General features: G+C 38.9%; 4 protein-coding genes across 5 annotated transcripts; 2 read left to right on the forward strand and 2 right to left on the reverse strand.

Annotated features, from left to right (window-relative positions):
- Positions 1–1,479: 1,479 nt before the first annotated feature.
- ormdl1 (ORMDL sphingolipid biosynthesis regulator 1) lies at positions 1,480–7,669 on the forward strand. Its single transcript, XM_084724446.1, has 4 exons — positions 1,480–1,638; positions 4,189–4,368; positions 6,359–6,510; positions 6,700–7,669. Exons 2-4 carry the CDS (start codon positions 4,195–4,197, stop codon positions 6,833–6,835), a joined length of 462 nt encoding a protein of 153 aa, XP_084580572.1. The 5' UTR covers positions 1,480–1,638; positions 4,189–4,194; the 3' UTR covers positions 6,836–7,669.
- A 1,868-nt stretch (positions 7,670–9,537) lies between these two features.
- adat3 (adenosine deaminase tRNA specific 3) lies at positions 9,538–15,793 on the reverse strand. Its single transcript, XM_084724448.1, has 2 exons — positions 15,701–15,793; positions 9,538–10,789 (listed from the first exon to the last, which is right to left on the reverse strand). The coding sequence occupies exons 1-2, from the start codon at positions 15,710–15,712 to the stop codon at positions 9,719–9,721; spliced, it is 1,083 nt and encodes a 360-aa protein (XP_084580574.1). The 5' UTR covers positions 15,713–15,793; the 3' UTR covers positions 9,538–9,718.
- On the reverse strand, positions 13,387–15,793 carry alkbh6 (alkB homolog 6, nucleotide demethylase). 2 transcript variants are annotated; one of them, XM_084724451.1, is made up of 2 exons: positions 15,701–15,793; positions 13,387–14,655 (listed from the first exon to the last, which is right to left on the reverse strand). In XM_084724451.1, the coding sequence occupies exon 2, from the start codon at positions 14,648–14,650 to the stop codon at positions 13,946–13,948; it is 705 nt and encodes a 234-aa protein (XP_084580577.1). In that variant the 5' UTR covers positions 14,651–14,655; positions 15,701–15,793; the 3' UTR covers positions 13,387–13,945. The 2 variants fall into 2 exon arrangements, with proteins under 2 accessions (XP_084580577.1, XP_084580578.1); XM_084724452.1 differs by lacking the exon at positions 15,701–15,793 and adding an exon at positions 15,074–15,473.
- A 172-nt stretch (positions 15,794–15,965) lies between these two features.
- On the forward strand, positions 15,966–19,514 carry osgepl1 (O-sialoglycoprotein endopeptidase-like 1). The gene is made up of 7 exons (XM_084724447.1): positions 15,966–16,438; positions 16,962–17,349; positions 17,437–17,641; positions 18,612–18,760; positions 18,884–19,014; positions 19,120–19,191; positions 19,297–19,514. The coding sequence occupies exons 1-7, from the start codon at positions 16,227–16,229 to the stop codon at positions 19,379–19,381; spliced, it is 1,242 nt and encodes a 413-aa protein (XP_084580573.1). The 5' UTR covers positions 15,966–16,226; the 3' UTR covers positions 19,382–19,514.
- The last annotated feature ends 980 nt before the right edge of the window (positions 19,515–20,494 follow it).

Below are 20,494 nucleotides of genomic sequence, written 5' to 3' on the forward strand. Positions count from 1 at the left end.
GTCAATTATGGCTGGTTCCAAAAGCATTCCCATTGACCCCCATTTTAAAATGCCCAACTTTACAACAGGGATAAACATGCTTACAGAATGGTACAAAAAACAGTTTTGGTCTCTATAGCTACTTTCTCCATTCATGGCATGTCTCATGGAGGCCAAGTCACAAATGGTCTCATTTGACAGGTAAACAGTAGACTAAAATATTTTCGTGAAAACATATAGGGAAACAAGCAATGCAGTAACAAAATCTTGTTTCATTTTTAATCAGAACGGCCTAGTGTAACAATTTGATCAGACTTTCGTGACTCTTCTATGTTGTCTTGGACGGACCTAATTTGCATAAAGTCTAGGTCTAGTCGTTACTATGCAAATTCAGATATAGCGAATGGTCTGTCAACTCGCCGTGCTGTACCCATCAAGCACTGTGCAGCTGGAACTGCTCTTTACCACAGGAAATGAATTGGAGCCGTCAGTTTCACATATGTAAACGGATTTAGTGTACCTGCATCATTAGGTGTCAGGCACTGTCAGGATGTCGACCACCAGTCACCACACCCTGAGCACCAATACACAGCCCTACTAATACAGATACCTCCAAAACTTGATAACTCTCAACAAAGCTATCTAGATGGATGAATGGCACTTTTGGTACAAGGAAAAATGTGTATTTGTATGTGTTTCCAATTGCAACCAATAATAGTAATATTGTATTAGCCATCATTTAGACTACCACATTAGTCCAGAATGTCACCTGATAGGAATACTTAACCTGATAAGGTTATTTTTAGTTTGAGCGCCAAATGCATGTTCACTGCTAGACCAAACACTCAACTTATCGTCTTTCAGCCAACACACAATTGAGGCAGACACAATATAATGTCAAAGTTAACCCTCATGTCACAATGAACACCTTTAATAAAGCAGGTGAAAGGCATAGCTAGTACAGTAGACTGACTTAACGTTAGCTAACTGCTCTGCAACTTACTGGAGGTACTTAGACTCGTTTGCTTACAATTAAAAATCCAGTTTTGCGGCGACAACATAAACTGTTATCAAACTCAATATTAATACGGATATATTGATAAATAAAATAGTTGCATACTGACTTGAGGAGGACAGGTAATTTTTTGGCAGCAGCTCCCAGTGAATCTTTGATAAACAACACACACGAGCCACACGACGGAAATGACCCTGATTCCCGCCCCCTTCACTACACGCTGATTGGTTAAAAGTGACACGAGGGCGGGCTTGGGCTAAGACGACTGGAGTTGTTTCCCTGAGTGTAGGCTAACAGGTACAACTTTTTACAGGCAGCTACTTAAACCCAACCTTCGGTAGGGTTACCAGACCAAAACCAACCACAGTTAAGGTTATAAGTAGCGCAAATTTGAAGCACATATAATCTTAATCTCAATAGAGGCACCTGTTTCGTAGAGGTAAATGGGGCGGGACAGAGCCCGAGAAGTCAAAAGAAGGGTATGAAATACACCCATCAATTGCTCGAAACCACGTCTACATCCGTTCGGGTCAGTCTACGACGTGCTGTCTGCGCCTCTGAGCTGCACACATCAACAAGGAGATAAACCATTTCTCTCCATAGCAGTTTTCTTTTATAAATACCTCTACTGCTCGCTACAACCTGTAAGTTTTGCACTGCCGGGTGTCTGGGTGTATAGTGTTTAACTTTTAACTACAGAGCGCTGTTTAGTATTTCTTATTTACGTAAAGACGCTGACCAACTTGCTTTAGAACAGGGGGGTTTGGTCTAGGTTATGTACTGGAAACAAAAATACGTCTAAGGGTTATCGCATGTTTACACACCCACTTGACAGGGCGATGTAGGCATTAAAGAATTGAAGTCATCGGTTTGCATGAAGTCGCTAAGAGGTTTAGTCTATTTGAATTCATGTAGTTGTCTATGTGAAGGCATTTTAGCAGTCCTGCAGTTAGCAGTAGCTACGAAAAGTAATCGGCAAATAGACTGAGCCAGTGACAGTGGTTTGAGCACCAAAGCACGTATTATTTGTGTGTGGTTGTAGTCAAATCTTGTTATAAGATTCTTTCCATTTTCCTCAGTTATTCCTGTCGCTGCAGATACTCACTTTTTTACAAGTCATTGTTACCAGAGCGAATGTATCTGTTACTTCATGCCTCAACTTTGAATTTATCTGTCGATTAAAAGAGCACCAGCATCACAAATGTTACAGATAGCTTTATGTTACAGTAGAGTATAGGGGTGGACCTACCTTATTTTAAGTATCGATTAATATACTGGATTTTCTTAATTGATCAACTGATCATTCAGGCTGCAAAACGTCACAAAATGGTAAAAAAAAAAATGTCCATCTCAGTTTCTCCAAGGTGATGTCTGTAGTTAAATGTCCTGTTAGTCAGTCCAAAACCCAAAGATATTCAGTTTAATAAAGCCTAACAATAAACAGAGAAACATTTACATTTTTTTTATTGAAACAGATTCATATTTGAGAGGCAGAAACTGTTTTTTGTGCCATTTTTGCATAAAAATGACTTGGTGATGGTTTTTGTTGATATACTAATCGATTTGTCAATTAAGTGTTGAAGCGTTACTACAGCCTCGTGAACAGTTTTTTGGCTAAATGCAAGAGCTCATGTAATGTTGGACTGGAACATAGATTTGGTTGAAAGTCATACTGCATATATTATATAGATATTTGTGACAGTTACCAGATGTCTGATTAAATGTGATCTTGCTGTTGAATGTTGGATTACACTGGACCTTGTTTGGAATGTGGGAGAAACTCATCGTTGCTTTTAATGACTGCAACTTCAACTCATTTTCTTTAATCCAGTCTGGCATCTGAAAGTGTGCCAGAGGGCAAAGTTCAATAAGATTGCATAAGATATTTTTTGTTATCACATTTAGACCCGCAGGGAGGGCAAAGTGCTCCAGTGTTGACAGTGTTTTAGTCTTTTATGTCAAAGTCCAGTTCATGTATATTCTTGAAGTACTTGCAAAAGACAAAAAAAATTCTTTTTTTTAATCAGACTAACCAAAAACATGGAAAAGCTAGCTGTGTTAAATTCTGGATGCATATAAATAAAATGATGAGCAAGATATCTAATGCTGAAAATATATTTTTTATTAATATTCTGCAGCAGTCCAATATGATCAGTGCAAAGTGGAAGTATCAATTTATATTGTCATCTTTAAGATAGACCGCTATTTTGCAATTCCTTTGACATGTCTGTGTCAGAAATGTCTGGAAGAGTTCAGTCCTGAAATTATCAAACAGTCTAAAGCTGCAACGATTGATTGATTCATAATCAATTATAAAAATGAATCTCCGACTATTTTGATAATCAATTACTCGATTTGAGGTTTGTTTTTTGTTTTTTTAGGAAAAAAAAAGTCAAAATTCTCAGATTTCAGCTTAAATGTGAATATTTTTTGGTTTCTTTACTTCCATGACAGCAAACTGAATATCTTTAGGTTGCAGGCAAAACAAGACATTTGAGGATGTCAGATTCCCTTTAGGAAACACTGATGAACATTTTTCACCCTTTTCTGACATTTTATAGGCAAATCAATTCATTGAGAAAATAATCTGATTAATCAACTATGAAAATAATCATTAGATGCAGCCCTAGAATAATCATTTAGTTGCTTTTTGTAAGTTAACAAAAGTGTAACTAAATGTGTCAAATGGACATATGATATCGTCTGATATTGATCGCAGACCCTTGAATTGTCGTGTGAAGAATCAATATAATGTCAGATTGTGATGAAACTTTACACTCCTTGTTGGTATGGGTGCTGGAACTCCTTCAACACTTGAATTCTAGTGTAGTATTTTCAGGGTTTGAAAAGTGCCAGGCTTGTGGATAAAGGTATTGAAACTGTAATTGCATTTATTTTACAAATTGCTAACTGACTAAATGTCTTGCTTTTAGATATTTTTTTAGCCAGTATAATAACCAATAATTTAACATAGCAGTATTTTAAAAATTACAATTTGGTTGTTTTAAGGGACAATACCATCTGATTTAATGTGTTGTAGAAATTAAGAAATCATTTTGAGCATGTGTATACAAATATGTAATTTATGACAGATGTAAGGTGCTGGAAAAACTTTAAAATGTACCTTGAAAAGTGCTTGGATTTGACTTTGGAAAAGAAGAACTCTAATATATGTATATATTTTCTGTTCACAGACCAGAATGAATGTGGGTGTGGCACACAGTGAGGTGAACCCAAATACTCGGGTGATGAACAGTCGAGGGATCTGGCTGACCTATGCACTTGGTGTTGGAATACTTCACATCGTGCTCTTGAGCATACCCTTCTTTAGTGTGCCAGTGGTGTGGACTCTCACTAATGTCATTCACAACTTTGTAAGTTACTTTCTCACACCGTTGTTGCTGCTCGCCAGGCCAAACCAACAAACTAGGCCACTCACATCATTCAAATCAGTTTGAATTAAGATATCATTTGGAATGCCACAAATTATTACTTGCAGCTTCACAGGCCAAATGAACCTTGCTTGCATGTGTAGCCAAATGTCTGCTTCGCCTGGGCTTGTGTGTACTTGTTAAGTTGTGCTCTATTTTGGGGAGGCCGTCCTCCTGGCAGCCTGACGCGTGACCTATTATGATAATTTCCCCATAAGGTCCGTAGACAAAACTGACCTTTCATTGTTACATGGCTGGCCTCAAATAAAGAAACAAAGTCGATGTGTGTGACATCATCAAGCCCGAAGCAGTTAACAAGGATTGTGTATCGCAGCCAATACGGAAGGCTATTAACAGTAACGGCTAAGGTCAACTATAGCCTATTGTTTTCCGCACAATACAGCAGCAGTGTGCTGATTATGTCTTGGCTGTATGTCAGCATTTTAGTTTGATTACTTTTCCCTCTGTAATGCAGGTTTTCCATTTAAAGCCGAATTACTGTGTTTTAACATAGAAGCCTGTAATTGAAACGAAGAGTCATTCCCAAGATAGCTAACGAATCTATAAATCTGCATCATCCTGTCCTTCTTTTTCTTGAATTCGTACTTACCAAGCACCAGGCAGGAGCTGTGTTGTCTCTAGTGGGATTCTTCTGCCTCTACTCAGTCTACCTTAAACACATAATACGCAACAATTCCCTAAAAAACAATGTGTAGACTCACAGAAACATAACTCCTGTCAATCATCACGTATGACCCACTAGACCCACATCATGTAAACTTCCCATTTACATGTGGGCCACCAAATTTAAGGGCTTGCTGACCCATGGGGCCAGTGCTATGTATTTCTGCACACCGTTCAAAGCTGGCCCCTCTTCCGCTGCAAGAGGGAGATCAGAAGTGGTCAAGTGAACTAGTAAGCGAGAACTAGGCAGTGAATCAAAAAGATAACATGTTGCTTTCTGATTGTTTCCGGCAGTTATGTTCTACAACACAATAAACACACCCACACCACCTCACAACCCCGCAGGAAGGACTCAGACAGAGAGATGGAGACAGTGATTTAAGCTCAAGCCCTTGGGTCAGCCCTTATGTGTGGCTGACAAACTGGCCAAACTGTGTAATAACAATATCACGTCATGCACAATCGCTTATAAGAATCTTTTGTCCATATGACTGATAGATTGCGAAAGAAGTGGCTCTAAAATGGAGGATACAGTTTTAAGTGTCACAACCGTCATGAAAAGAGACAATCAGAACGTGGTCCGATAACATTTGGAAAGTCTGGAGGAGCCAGATGATTAAAATACTTCATCCCCATTCACATCAATCCTCTATGGGCCCCACGATGTGGAAGCATTCAGTATGTGGAAGATCTGAGTAATTTTATACCCAGAACATTTAGCCGCTTTGGTAGGAATAAACATCTCCCTGCCTCTGACACTGTATCCAGTTCCTGGTCACCACGTTTTTATAGATTTTCAGCTTCACACCCTGCAGGCTATTATTGTCTGGGGGCTACACACCACTGCCCAAAGGTTGATGCCCAGAAATATCTTAAACAAAATAAGGAAACATGCAGAGAGCAAGGTCTCTGCAGATGAAGACTTCACCACACGCTTCTAGTGGGTCAAAGGTCACGATTGAAAGGGATTATTTTGATAGCTTTGATAGTCTATACATAGTTCTGCCTTTGTACTCTCTTTTAATTTCCATACATCGTAAACATTACTCAAAACTTAGAGCATTTTGTGATGACTTAAAATTCAAACAAACTGTTGCATGTGTATTTGGAAATGTCATTATATTGTTAAGATAAAATGGGGAAAAGAAGATGAAAAGAGAAGTGTCTCTTCATATAATCTATCTACTGCTATGGCCTTGTTCTTCACAGGCTGCAGTGACAACACTACTGACTGTTTCTGTCTCTGCAGGGAATGTATGTCTTTATGCATGCAGTGAAAGGCACACCTTTTGAGACCCCTGACCAAGGAAAAGCCAGACTTCTCACACATTGGGAGCAGCTTGACTACGGCGTGCAGTTCACTTCATCTAGAAAGTTTTTCACCATCTCCCCAATCATTCTGTACGTATTAAACATCGTATGATTCTGCCTTTACACTAGACATACTATAGTAAATCAAGTCCTGATTGATTATGATATTTTATGGAAACTGAAGCTGAAATTCGTAAGAATCCTGCACAGACAGTTGTCCTGCACACTTTATTTTTTTGTGTTTTATTTTTGAATGAACGTGTTCATTTTGCTCCACAGATACTTCCTGGCAAGCTTCTATACAAAGTATGACACAACACACTTTGTCATAAACACTGCCTCACTGTTGAGCGTCCTGATCCCCAAGCTGCCACAACTACATGGAGTGAGACTTTTCGGCATCAACAAGTATTAAGTTATTGTAAATGCTGTGCCTCATAGCAACAGAAGTTAATTCCTGTGTAGTCTGTACCGCCGATGTGTGTACTAAGTCGTACAGTTTGTGTAAACGTCACTGTCGTCGTTTAGATATACCGGGTTTAAGATGAAATGTTAAAAAACAAATGAACAGGAGTAGGTTTGTAGATGACAGGATGCCATATGCATTACTAACTTATGTGAATATTTAATGATGTATTTTTGGCCTGCATAGACCTGGGCTGGCCCAGGCATCAGCGAGGCTTTTGGTTGAGTTTATTTTTGTCTGTCTTTGCCCTCAATTCACATGGCAACACAAATTGTGTGTATGAGTCTGTTTCTAACCACAAAGATGTCCCAAATGTATTTTTCAAAGATGTTTACTTCCTAAGGGTAGGAGCCTGTGGCTCATTGTTTATTGGTACACTCTCATTTTATAATGGGTGTCAAACTTATTCATGCTGAGTGAAGAATGGAATCATACTCCTTATTTGCATGATTTCCTTGGTATGTGAATCAGTTCTCATTTGTAACTCAATCAAAACAGGGCAGGCTTTTTCCATTGTACAGTTTTTTTGTGAATGTTATGTCCTATATGTTAAAGACAAAGTCCTGTATGTAGAAATGAGACAAATTATTGTTGTCAGGTTAAGTGTTTACTGAGGGAGGTCTACAGTGTCTCTGTGATAAACTTACTTTCATGTAGCTGCTCTCTTTAGATTATGACTTTTTGCTATCATCAAGGCAGCTAGTCCTGCTTTGTTTGGCCATAGCTCATAGTACTCTTGAGATTTCTTGTTCTTAATCTTATTAAAATGTTTGTGCCCTCAAACTGTTGCACCTCTTGTGATATTAGACATTGTTTCCAGTGATTATGGGAGACTTGTGGGTGCTTTCCAGGAAGAAGTCAGTTCATTTGAGGATTCTCTCAGATTATTGGGGATTTTACACATTGTTTAGTTTATGGATGATCATGAAATGTATTTTAAAATTTGCCTTTGATGCAAGCTGTTCCCATTAACTGCACAGGCAGTAGAAAGCTCAGCTGAAGCAGACACTGAACTTTTGACCAGAGAAGTAACACTGATAAACCTAGGCTTATCAGGAAAGGCATTAACCTCAACCTAAACTGGGAGTTGAACATGTGCACAGTAAAAAAGCCGGAATGATTCGAGTGCTACAACAAATTGCGCAGGAATAACCTGATGCTTGGAAACAATCATCAAAATACATAAAAATTTATCAAGGAAAATAAGTGCTTCTCCAGTCTTGGTGTGTCTTTAGAAAATCTTCAGAAGCCACAGCCTCAAGCTGGATTGTATTACAACAGGTGTTAAATATCCCCTGCAAGTTAAGAAACTAGCAGCTATGTGTCAAAATGGCAGCAGCTCTTATTTTTTGTCAGTAGATGGTGATATTACATGTATTCACTTGATTAATCTGCTGATTATTTTCACAAAAACTTTTATTTAATCCTTTTAGGACTGCAACTAGCAATTCTTTTCATAGTCGATTTATCAAACAATTATTTTCTCAGTTAATATTGTTTGCATATAAAATGTCACAAAATGGTGAAAAATGTCGATCAGTGTTTCCTAAAGCTCAACATGACGTCCTTAAATGTCTTGTTTTTTCCACAACCCAAAGATATTCAATTTACTTACAGTGGTGTAAAGAAAACAGAAAATATTCACATTTAAGAAGCTGGAGTCAAGAGAAGAATTTTGACTATTTTTTCTTGAAAAAATTACTCAAAGCGATTCATCAAAATAGTTGGTGATTAATTTACTAATTGGTTAATAATCAATTAATCTTTGCAGCTCCAAATCCTTAATTAAAAATTGTGAAAAATGCTCATCACAATATGGTGATATTTTTTTTTATCCATCAAATAGTCCAAAACCCAAATACACTTTACTCTCATAAATGAGTAGTAAATCTGGAAAAATGAAATGAAAACATGTTTCACATTTTTGTGTGGAAAACAAAAATGAAAACGAAATGATTACTGAAACCATTGATCAATTATCCAAAGAATTAACAGATAATAATCTACAACTAATTTTCTTTTGATTGACTCATTAATTGATAATTAAGTGATCAATTGATTTCCTTTCCTGCAGGTTAAGCAGGTTTGCATGTGTAGAATTCATCTGACAATGACCTGACTCAAATCTGCAGTGAAAGCGGAAAGGAAAAAGACAAAAAAAACAACATAGACATCCTCAGCTGTGCCTATGAACTAAGAGCAGCTCTTTCTTCACATTCTTACAAATTATAACCTGTATTTTTATAATTAGTGTAAATGCTGAACCTAAAGTTAGGCCTCAGCAAAGTCTGGACTACAGTTGGAATCTTGTTATTAGTTTTCATCATTGACATATATTAGAAATGGACAACATGACAGCTATCCAGAAGTGAAGCCAAAGCATCTTCATCGCCCCCTGGTGGCTGGCTGGAGTCTTTGTCATACAGCCTGCTTCACCAGCCTTAATAGACAGATCACGGGCCAAAATAAAACATCTAAGTACATGTCAATTAAATCTAAAATTTAAAAACTTGGTCATTTTTGGTAGTTTTATCACACTGATGTTTGTTCAAGTGTTCATTTTTCTGATCAGTTAGTTCAAAACAACATTCATTAGCACAAGATAGCAGTGTTTGTATCCAGAATATTTTGGATTCAGTTTTGCACAGAGGGAAGTGGAGACGTGTCTTTATTTACAGACAATGGTTTCATTGACACACATGGTCTCATAACAATCACTACATGATTAAAAACTTTATTTAAAACATGTTTTTAAAAAAATTGTTTATTCACACAGTTGCATCTGTGATAGCTCTAAACTTTTGAGGTCCACTGAAGAAATTGATATATTAATTATCTATTTTCCTGTAAATGTTCTCCTTTAATGTGGTCGTCTACACTGCTGAGATCTTCACACTGCTTTCCCAAGACTCCTTTGTAAACCTCAAAACGGTGGTTCAGATCTTTCTGCGAGTGGATTTTATATTTGGTCCCGAAAGCCCCGTCAGTGGAAGCGGTCCCATAGAAGACACGACCTATCCGGGAGTGTACCAGTGCCATGGCGCACATAACACAAGGTTCTCTGGTCACATACAGGTCATACCCGGTGCATATGTACGGCTGAGAACTAGCCTCTGCATCAGGAACATTTTGAAACCTGTCTGAGGTCAGTGACGTAAACCTGCAAGCAGGGTATTTGTCAAAAGAATAACATCCACCGCCCTGGCTCCGAGCCACAAGGTCAATGCAGACCATGACCGCGTGATGAAGAGGATGGTCACCTCTGCAGTCATGGCCCACTGCGATAATTCTCTCCGTCACTGGGTCGACCACCACGGCACCCACGGCCTCCATTCCCAACTCCTTCCCTGCTTTGGCAGCAGTAAAAGCAGACATCATGTACATGTGCATCGTGGCTTTCTGAGGCGGACTGAAGAGCTCTCCTCTCAGGGCCACGGTCACCTGTTTGTCTTCATGAAAGGAAGTGGGCCAGTGTTTGCTCGCCAGCTCAAACTGGGGTCGGGTCAAGGGGGGACGTGCAGGGACTTTAACCACAAAAGGCTCACCCAATCCATCTTGTCTAAACCCATCCGAGGGGAGCAGACAGTTGATGCTGTCCGCCTTTGTGTCTGGCGCATCACTGACGAGGCACACAAGGACTTCCAGAGGGTGAGGGCTGCCCTTTTCTTTTACCGCCCGCACCCTCTTGATGTGCTGAAGGCCATTCAACGGGTAGAGGCTGTTCAGCTCCCGCACCAGTCGAGATGTCTCTTTCTTGTCCACAATGGGTGCAGCGAACGCCTCGATCAGCTCGATGTCTTGTGACTGCTCATCCGACAGTACAGGGTAAGCAACCCAGGAGTCGGTGTCACACACGGATCCTTTCCAGCGTTTCGTCTGTGGCTCCATTGTTGTGGTGCTCTCCTGTGAAATATGATTTCACACCAAAGTGAAACAAAGGTCAGTGCACATGATGACAAAGCCTTTCAGGGAAGTCTGTACAGCTCAACAGTCTTATGCCAGAAGGACCTCTGCATCATTATTTTTCCTTAAAGAAATGGTTAACCTCAAGATCAAAAATACATGTTTTTCCTCTTATTATTTATCCATCTGGATAGTTTTGGTGTGAGTTACAGAGTTTCAGAGATATTGCCCATAGAGATGTCTGCCTTCTCCCCAATATAATGGAACTAGATGAAAATACAGCATTGTCTCTTTCCCAAAATCATGACACAATTAATCACAATTGCAGTAAAATTGCAATATAGCCAATGTTCCAAGATAATCCACAGCGTGTTTCATGTAAGCAAGCAGTTTCATGTAAGACCTACTTTCTTCCTATTGAACTATACCCATGAACCATATCACTGTGCAGAAGGAAGCGTGCATCTACTCATGGAGGAGAGGCTCATGACAGTGCAGGATGTGAACACAGATGGCATCCTCCTTGGTTTAGCACCACTGAGCTTGCTAATACGGTCATATGTTTAGCAGGTGTAGTTCAGTAGACAGGAAGTATTATTTAATTATTTATTTTTTGGTGCGTTGAGCATCACAAGCAGAGTGCCATCTAGTTCAATGGACAGAAGTTAAGTATCTCTACAGCTGATACCTCCAAAACAAAAATTATCTAGCTGGATAAACTGCAGTACAGGTAAGAGAAAAAATATGTATTTTTGATTTGGGAATCAACCAGAGGGTGTTAAAGCAGATTTTCTAACTCAAAATATAAAGAAACTAGTTGCAACTTCAAAGACAACAGTGAACATGTAACTTACTTTGCTTAATAAATGACACAATGGATGAGTTATTTCATGCATTTTCAGTTTCTGATGATAGATTATTCAGCTGTGATGTATAGTGCAGGTGTTTTTGTAGTTAATTTGTTAATTTGTAGAATAAAATCAAAACTTCAGTGAATCAAAACTAACCTTTAAAAACACAAAAGTTACACAGTAACACAAAGTAACTAACCGATCGAGGCAGCGGTAGACCAGTAACTCCTGTGTGCTGCAAGGTGTGCTGCTTCTTAACTGTGGGCTTGCAGGTAAGTACCTCATACAAACCCACTTCAAATAACTCGAACTCTTTAAAGAGATTAAAGGGAAAATTCACCACTTTTCATGTTTATGTCCAGTCAGTGGTGATGGTTAATGTAGTCTGACAGAGAGACCAGAGTTCTTCTGCAAAATCTCAGTTTCAGTGATGTCATTAGTGTTAAGGAAGACCTACAGGCTATTTCAGCTTGGATTTCAGGTCCCCACCTCTGGGTAGTCAGGGTGAGTGCTATATGGAAAATAAAATTGCGAGTGCTCTCTCCAGGACGAACTATGTCATGGTGTCAGTTTGTTAAATACCTCAACCTCATGTTTTGGATTTCATTACGGCATTTACTTGTTGCTAATCTGTCAATAAGCTACATCTGTATCAACCTCTTAAATCAGCCAAGCTTGTATATTGGTCGGAATCTTATTTGTAAGATTTACAAGGATTTTTCATAATTACCAATTATTTTCACAATTAATTCTTTAGTCTACAAAATACCACAAAACTGTGAAAAATGCTTGATGTCATCAGCCCAAAGTGACATCTTGAAATTGTTTCTTTTGTCCAACCAACAGTTCATAATCCAAAGACTCCTCAGTTATTGTCATAAATGACAAAGAAAAGCAAAAATGCTTAAAATTAAAAGGACCAGTGCATAGGATTTAGTGGCATCTAGCAGTGAGCTTGTAGATTACATAAACTTTGTGTCCCTCCGCCCTTCCAAGCATGTGGGAGAATAGGAATCTGGCAATATGATACATATCATGACTGCAATACTGTAGGAAAGGTGATATTGCTATTTTTTAAAATCTAATTTTAGAAAAAAAAAATTTAATATAAAGAGCACACCAGCATATGCATGACATTTGTTTAAAAAAAAACAGCAGAAAATTAACCACTGCCAGAAATCGTTGCATGTATCACAATACAGTGTTTTGAGAATCGTTACAGTATCACGAAACTTAATCGCACAATACTCAAAATTTTCTTACACCACACCACACTTACAGAACCTATGGTGGCAGCAAAACTTGCACAAGGCCGTATCTTGAGCCAGTAATTAATCGATTAATTGCTGCAGCTCTGGGACGAATATGGCAGAAATGAAATGTAATATTCAGAAGTATATTTTCATTTGTAGATAATGACCTGAAAATAAGACTGGTTGCATTTTCATTACCTTAGAATGAGCCCCTTAAATCTACACAGGACGTGGGTCCACTTCCACAGAATCTGCTGCACAGCCATGTTTCTACACTAACCCAGAACTCTATAGCAGGCTTTTTGGATTTTTTTGCCAGGTTTGCAGCCACTGGGTTTGCATCACCCTCCCCTTTTATACACTTAGAAGGGGAGGGTGATGCAAGGTGTACGCAATCTTCAAACTCATTACTAAATTCCACTAATCACACTGGTCTTTTAAATAAATAAATCCATTAAGTAAATAATGCATACACAAGCATAACCAATAAAAATAATTTTATACCTTTTTAATAGATGTAATGCTGAAACAACAAAACTGATTCCAGTTTTAGCAAGAAAGTAATGATTACAATCATTGATTAGCTGGAAATACCAAACATTTAGCGTTCACAGCTTTAGTTGTAGCACATACATGCCTGTTTTTCAGATAATAAATTGAATACTTGAATCTTTTCGAAGCTGCTGATCAAAGATCATGGAAAGAAAGAAATTCAAAGACAATTCTTCTTTCATTATTTGTTCTACATATATTTTGCTTAATACATCCCGTTGTCCCTCAAAATATTTAGAGTACAATCAATAATTAAACAGTTTTCTTGTTGCACCTCAATATGTATTTCCACCTTTGATAATGTCCAGAAAAGCAAGTGAAGCTCCAGAGGTGCAGCACAGAGATATATATATATAAAAAGCTAGAATTGATCCATTATAGACTTCAATTCATAAAGGAGCATGAGGGAGATTCCCACTAATAATCTGCTTGATGGTGTCAGTAGCAAGCACAGCATGTGGTACCACAACAAACTATCAGGTCAACATGCAGTCTGTTCTTCATTTCCTCCCAAGTATGAGCTTCGTCTTCATAACTTTTGGCACATGGCGTATGGTCAGTGACACTCTGGTGCCTCGGGTCAGCGTCTCTCCTGGCAGGGCCCCGGCAGCCGACAGATTCACCACCTTGTCCGTCAGGGTGTCCTGGGCACAGGGCTGGATGCCGTGAAGGAGACGCTGGTACATCTCATCCTGCAGGATCAGAAGACTGCGTGGCTTCACCAGCAGGGAGAAGAGGAAGCGGTTCTCCTCTGTCTGCGGTGCGTCGCCCTCCACGCTGCTGATGGGCGCGTAGAAGTCAAGGAGGGTGTGGGAGCCCAGGCTGATGGTGGTGACAGTCGGGTGGTACAGAGGGCCATCTTCATGAGGCATAATTCCTTCTCCTTGCTTATACTCATTCACCAACACATGGTTGGCTGTTTTCCCGCTGAATGCACCCAGAGCAGAAATTTTATCACAATATGTCTGGAGCCAATCAGGGATCTTTTCTGCCAGCATGCCTTTTGGATGTGGTAGCCCTCCCCAGTTCTGAAGCCTCCTGCCTGACAGCTGAGTCCATTTAGTTTTTGGAGACTTATACACCTGCTGTTGAAGGTAGGACTCCTCATTCTCTGTTATGAAATCTGGGATGTAATACACTGTTGGTGGGGCATCATTTACCACAAACTGCTTCAAGTCCTCCAAAATACAAGCTGGATGTTCCATGCCTCCTTTAGAAAAGTCAACATGAAATGCTTGTTAAGACCCAAGTTTGCTTGTTTTTCTTTTTAAGTGCTAATGCTGGCTAAACTCCCTTGTAGTGACTAACACAGTGCACCACAGCCATGTTTGAAAAGTAGCAGTAGTAGAAAAACTACGACTGGAAATCTTACTAAAACGTATAAAATATGTATTAAAACGTGCAGATGGTGTACAGGTTGTCTAATTAACAAGCTAATAGTGACCTACCCTCTCAGCTATCTGCTAACAGCAAGACTTGCGTTGTTGACAGCTGCAGTCATATTACTGTGATAGCATTAGCAACTTTTAGCTTCCTCTAAACCTTTACACACACTCTATACCTATAACACCAGAAAGACAAACACAGAGAATCAGATGGATTGTATGACCCATTACAAGTTCACTAACATTTATGAAATTGGAACTGGTCTCTTCTTATTCTGCAGTTGAAAAGCCAGACTGCGACAGAAAAATCCCAAGTGGTAAAATCACGTACAATGAGACGCACTGGTGCGTTTTGTGTTGTAGTACTTATGAATCTCTAGTGGTAAAAACGATATTTATTCTCATCTAAAATACAGCTGCTTTGACCTGAATCATTGCCAAGAAAAACGTTTAAAAACCCTCAAAAACTGCTTTTTGTGGTAATTCGTTCAATGAATTCTTCAAGTCAACGTTGCTTGACGATACCATAACATACAAGAACGATGTTAGTATGTTACATGTTATTTCAGTTGGCGTTACATTAAATATTTTGTAAGATTGTTGCCTTTATAACACTGACTGTTTCAGCAAATGCGTCAGCAGCTCTTCCAGCTTTCCCTACTTTCTACTCTAATTCGGAGTTCGTTTTTTTCCACAAATCCGACATTTCCGGGTAACCATGAAGGCAACACAGCTCACTACATAGAAAATGCTCATTTTCAAATTCTGAAGCGGTGCCACGTTTATAACACAAACAGCGCAGCTGCACTGACCACAGAAAACTAAAAACGGATAGAATTTAATTAAGATGTGTAAAACAATAAAGTTTACCTCTTTCGACATCAAAAATTAGATACTCTTTGGTCAAAAAGTCCGGCTATCCTCTCGTCTCCATGCTGTCATGCTTGTGCAGCTGACTAAAATGTCCCCAAAGAGAAAGCAGCAAACTTTTGGACCCATGCTTTATTTTATGAGCAAGTTTTCAAATTATTGCCTTTTTAGAATATTAATTTAAGAGTTGTAATGTTACGGTGAAGACCGATTCTTTTGATAGTGTCTTTTAGATACTTAAATTAATGTTTCAAATTTGCCGGTGCACGGAATTATTTACATGTGACGCAACTACGCGGAAGGGGAATACCACTAAAGAAGAATTACTGGGTACACTTGTGCTTTTTGCTTTACACTACAGTGAGTTCGCGTGTTTTCTATTTTGTTTCGTTGCTGTGAAACCCAAAGCGATGCTGTGGTCATATTCGTCTCGTTTATCATTTTGAGTACAAAATTCAATGGGAGCTGAGATGAGGTCACCTTTAGTTCTAAAACAGTTTTAACTCACAGCTGGCTAACAAGGTTCATGACCATGTTACTTACAAAAGTCAAAATTCTGCACAGGCTGCTACAGTTTAGACACACATTTTGCGGCTCTTCTTCATATGGAAAAGCTCCGTACTCCAGACTGGTTTTGGGCATTGAGACAAGCTGTGATGACACAGGAGCTGCAGTGCTGGATGAGTCTGGTGAAATACTGGGAGAGTCTCTACATTCACAGAAAGATGTTCATCTGAGGTGGGTGGCAGAGCTGTATCATATCAGGGTCAGTGCCTCAGGGCAGTTCGATTACTCTTCTTTTTTTTTTTTTAGAAAGGACAGTTTTTTTTTTTTTAAGTAAAATATCAAGTGACATTTGAGATGTCTGACTTGTATTGTTTGGAATGTTAATGTGTAAAAAAAATTGCAAATTTAAAAAAAAAGCAATTTTTATTCTTGTTTTGACATATCTCCTTCTCAAGGTTATTACAGTTAACTAACACTAAACTAAGGGGAGAATGTGAAAAGTGAAATAAACATAAAAAAAGACTTTGAAAAAGCAAAAACTAACTGAAACAATATTGTGCATTTGGAGAACTAATTAAAATAAAATCTAAATATACAATAAACATAAGTGTCTCCCCATGATTGTTGTCTACATGAACTTATTAAATCTTGCCCCTCACAAACACCCCCCATATTCCAATAAAAAAAGAAATGAAAATAAAAACTAATGAAAAATACAAAATTAATGACGCTTCTTCTGTGTTGGATGCTACAGGACTGGTGGCATCATCCCCACGGTGGCACAACAGCTCCACAGAGAGCACATAGAGCGTGTGGTCCAGGAGGCTTTGGAGAGGAGCAACGTGGAGCCAAGCCAGCTCTCCGCCGTGGCCACCACTGTGAAGCCGGGCTTGGCCCTGAGCTTGGGCATCGGCCTCGAGTTCAGTCAGAGGTTTGTGAGGCAGCACAACAAGCCCTTCATCCCCATCCACCACATGGAGGCCCACGCCCTGACCGTCAGGATGCTCCAGCCTGTCACCTTCCCCTTCCTGGTCCTGCTCGTCTCCGGCGGTCACTCACTTCTCGCTGTGGCTCGAGGAGTCGACGACTTTCTGCTTTTGGGTCACACTCTGGATGAAGCTCCTGGAGACACACTGGATAAAGTGAGATCTGAACACAAGCTGTTGTTATTAGTCATGAGGTTCAGTAGGTGATTATAAACAAATAAAATATTGTTTGTGGATTCACAGGTAGCCAGGCGTTTGTCCCTCATAAAACACCCACAGTGCTCAACCCTGAGTGGAGGACAAGCTATAGAACTTCTGGCAAAGGATGGCGACAGGAAGAAGTTCCGTTTCAAGACACCTATGGGACAAACGTACGACTGCTGCTTTTCTTTCGCTGGGCTACGGAATCAAATTACAATGACGATTATGAAAAAAGAGGCAGAGGAAGGTATGAGGACCATCAACACAGGTGTAACTAAACATGAATTGATGCATTTCTGGAATCATTAATGTTAATAGTTTAAGCTGTGCTTCTCCTGCAGTGGCAAGTCAAATGTCTACTATAAAGCATATCTAAGGATTTGTAGGTAACACAGAGTAACTGTTAACTCATGAAGCTAACATTAGCTATACAGACCAACTGTCGACTATTGTAGCTAATAATAGCTACACAGACCAACTGCTAACTAATGGGCTAACATTAGCTACACAGACCATCTATTGACTAATGTAGCTAACATTAGCTGCACAGATCAACTGCTAACTATTGTAGCTAACATTAGCTACACTGACCAACAGCTAACATAACTTACACAGACCAACTGCTAACTAATGTAGCTAACATTAGCTACACAGACCAAGTGTCAACTATTATAACTAACTTTAGCTATACAGACCAACTGCTAATGTTAGCGCACAGACCAACTGTTAACTAATATTAGCTACACAGACCAACTGCTAACATTAGCTACACAGAAATTGAGTTAGCTGGCTAACCTGTCAATACTGTTACTTCTACTCCTATGGAGAAATTCACATTCACACATAACAAAGGAAGGAATAGCTGGACAAACAACTAATAAACCTACAACAAACATGATATTGGTATTGAGGTAATCCAGAAGTAAAGGAAAGTAATCAAGTTACATTACTTGTGATAATTGGATCAGGTTACTTACTACATTTTTTAAAAGGTAATTAGTGATCGTATTGGAATACATTTTTAAAGTAACCCTCCCAACCATGGTCAAAACTGAAAAAACATGCATGAAAAGAAACACGGTTTGTGATCTTGAATATGTTTATTCTGTAAAATTGTGCTTGGCTCCTTGTGTTACTAGTTCTCCTGTATTGTTACTGGTTGAAACTTCTCTGTTTCGATAAATTACACTTGTAACTGTGTTTCCTTCCCTCTTTAGGTATAGAACAAGGGACACTGTTATCATGTGTGAATGACATTGCAGCTGCTGCACAGCACACAGTAGCTTCTCATCTTGCAAAACGCACACATCGTGCCATCTTGTTCTGTAAGGCGAACGGCCTGCTGCCATCAAGCAGTCCCACCTTGGTGAGTGTGCTGCTGCGTCTTTCAGCTTAAAGGCAAACTATGCAGCAGCCTCATTCTGAAAATCAACTAACATTATGAATATAGGTATATGTGCAGATTTCATCATTGACTCTTCTATGACAGGTGCTTTCTGGAGGAGTTGCAAGCAATCAGTATATCCGCAAGGCTTTGACTGTCATCACTGAGACGACAGGACTGCACCTGCTCTGTCCTCCAGCCAAATTCTGCACTGACAACGGAGTGATGATTGCATGGTGTGAATACTGACTGACAGTGATTTTGTTCAGATGATTTGCCTGCTGCAGAGTCTGGTCCACCTGAAACAAACATACGTATTTCTTTTTTTTTTTTTAAAACAGGAACGGTGTTGAGCGTCTGCGAGAAGGGAAAGGGATTCTGCCTCCAAATGTGGATGTCTGCTATGAGCCAAAGTAAGCCAACACCGAACAAAAGCTCTCATGTAAAAATTTCAGTGAATTCTGGATTGATATCTCTGTTTAAAATCAACCTTGGCTCACATACGTGTTGTATTTCAGGGCACCGCTGGGAGTTGACATGACAGCAGAGGTGAGGGCAGCAGCCATCAAGGTGCCGTCAGTCAGGATGAAGATTGCCAACTGATGCACTGTTTTGTTGTATTCTGTGCGAAAAGTGTTTTTTCACTCCCAGTTTAGAGTATATACTGTGTATATATTATATATGTATAAGCACATTAAACAGCTATTTATTAATAAATGTGTTTTTATACATCTTACTTGATTTTTTCATAATATCTCTTAAAAAAACAACAACAAAAAAAATACAAAATTCACCATAGTGTAATCTGCTTGCGTTGGCTACAACTGGATTTTTAAACAATAAAGGCATTTTTAAAAACATTTTACTTCATCTTACACAAAGTGGCCAACCAAGCAAGATGCTTGCAATAACAAATAATAGATGACAATTATTCAAAGGTGTTTTATGTTGGTAAAAATAACAAGGTAACTGATGAGTATTTACCTCCATGATAAGTTCCTTGTGATTTGGCAAGCAGCATGTTTTTAAATAGGACATACCTCATTCACATGAAATAACAGAGAGTATTTGAACACGTTGAGTCCAGTCTGTCCTCTCTTATTGTATCATCACCACTAAAATTAAAGCCAAAGTTTTATCATGTCTTTTAAAACAGGAAAACTACATGCAATGTGCTACCTTACATATAAGGACAGAAAAGCTTTGTTAGGATAAATAAGGCACTTAAACCGTAAGGTAGGATGAGTAGAACATTTATTTATTTATTTGAGTACTGTCAATTTATTCCACTTTATAATTCTACTCCACTACATCTCAGAGGCAAATATTGTGCTTTTTACTCCACTACATTTGTCTGACAGCAGTGCAGACCATGTAGCTCCATGTACCTCTGGATGTTTTAAATGTTTGTGATGAACTGAAGGATGAGGTTTTCCTTTATGGAAAGTTCTAAAAGTTCTCAGCCATTTTTCTGACACCGTGGAAAGTTTACTTTTTGGAGATACATGGCTTTCACAGGACAGTCAGACTACAAACATATGATGATCTTATAGAATATGATGCATTTCTGTAGATTAAACCAGCCAACAGTATAAAGTTAAAATCAGTGATGGAAAAGGTATTAAGACCCTTTACACAAGTAAAACTACTAATATGACACTGAGAAAATACTCTACAAATTACTACAAATTAAAGTTCCGAAAAGTAAAAGTAGTT

Source organism: Lutjanus erythropterus, chromosome 8, assembly GCF_056507025.1.
Source record: "Lutjanus erythropterus isolate fLutEry1 chromosome 8, fLutEry1.hap2, whole genome shotgun sequence".
NCBI classification, from domain to species: Eukaryota; Metazoa; Chordata; class Actinopteri; order Lutjaniformes; family Lutjanidae; genus Lutjanus; species Lutjanus erythropterus.

What these genes read in the sequence shown, in the direction of transcription:
- alkbh6 (XM_084724451.1), bottom strand. Translation starts at nt 14,650, where the DNA reads ATGGAACATCCAGCTTGTATTTTGGAGGACTTGAAGCAGTTTGTGGTA.
- ormdl1 (XM_084724446.1), top strand. Translation starts at nt 4,195, where the DNA reads ATGAATGTGGGTGTGGCACACAGTGAGGTGAACCCAAATACTCGGGTG. An exon ending in CTAATGTCATTCACAACTTT is followed by an intron (nt 4,369 to 6,358) that starts GTAAGTTACTTT and finishes CTGTCTCTGCAG; the next exon opens with GGAATGTATGTCTTTATGCA. An exon ending in ACCATCTCCCCAATCATTCT is followed by an intron (nt 6,511 to 6,699) that starts GTACGTATTAAA and finishes TTTGCTCCACAG; the next exon opens with ATACTTCCTGGCAAGCTTCT.
- osgepl1 (XM_084724447.1), top strand. Translation starts at nt 16,227, where the DNA reads ATGACCATGTTACTTACAAAAGTCAAAATTCTGCACAGGCTGCTACAG. An exon ending in GAAAAAAGAGGCAGAGGAAG is followed by an intron (nt 17,642 to 18,611) that starts GTATGAGGACCA and finishes TTCCCTCTTTAG; the next exon opens with GTATAGAACAAGGGACACTG. An exon ending in GATGTCTGCTATGAGCCAAA is followed by an intron (nt 19,192 to 19,296) that starts GTAAGCCAACAC and finishes GTTGTATTTCAG; the next exon opens with GGCACCGCTGGGAGTTGACA.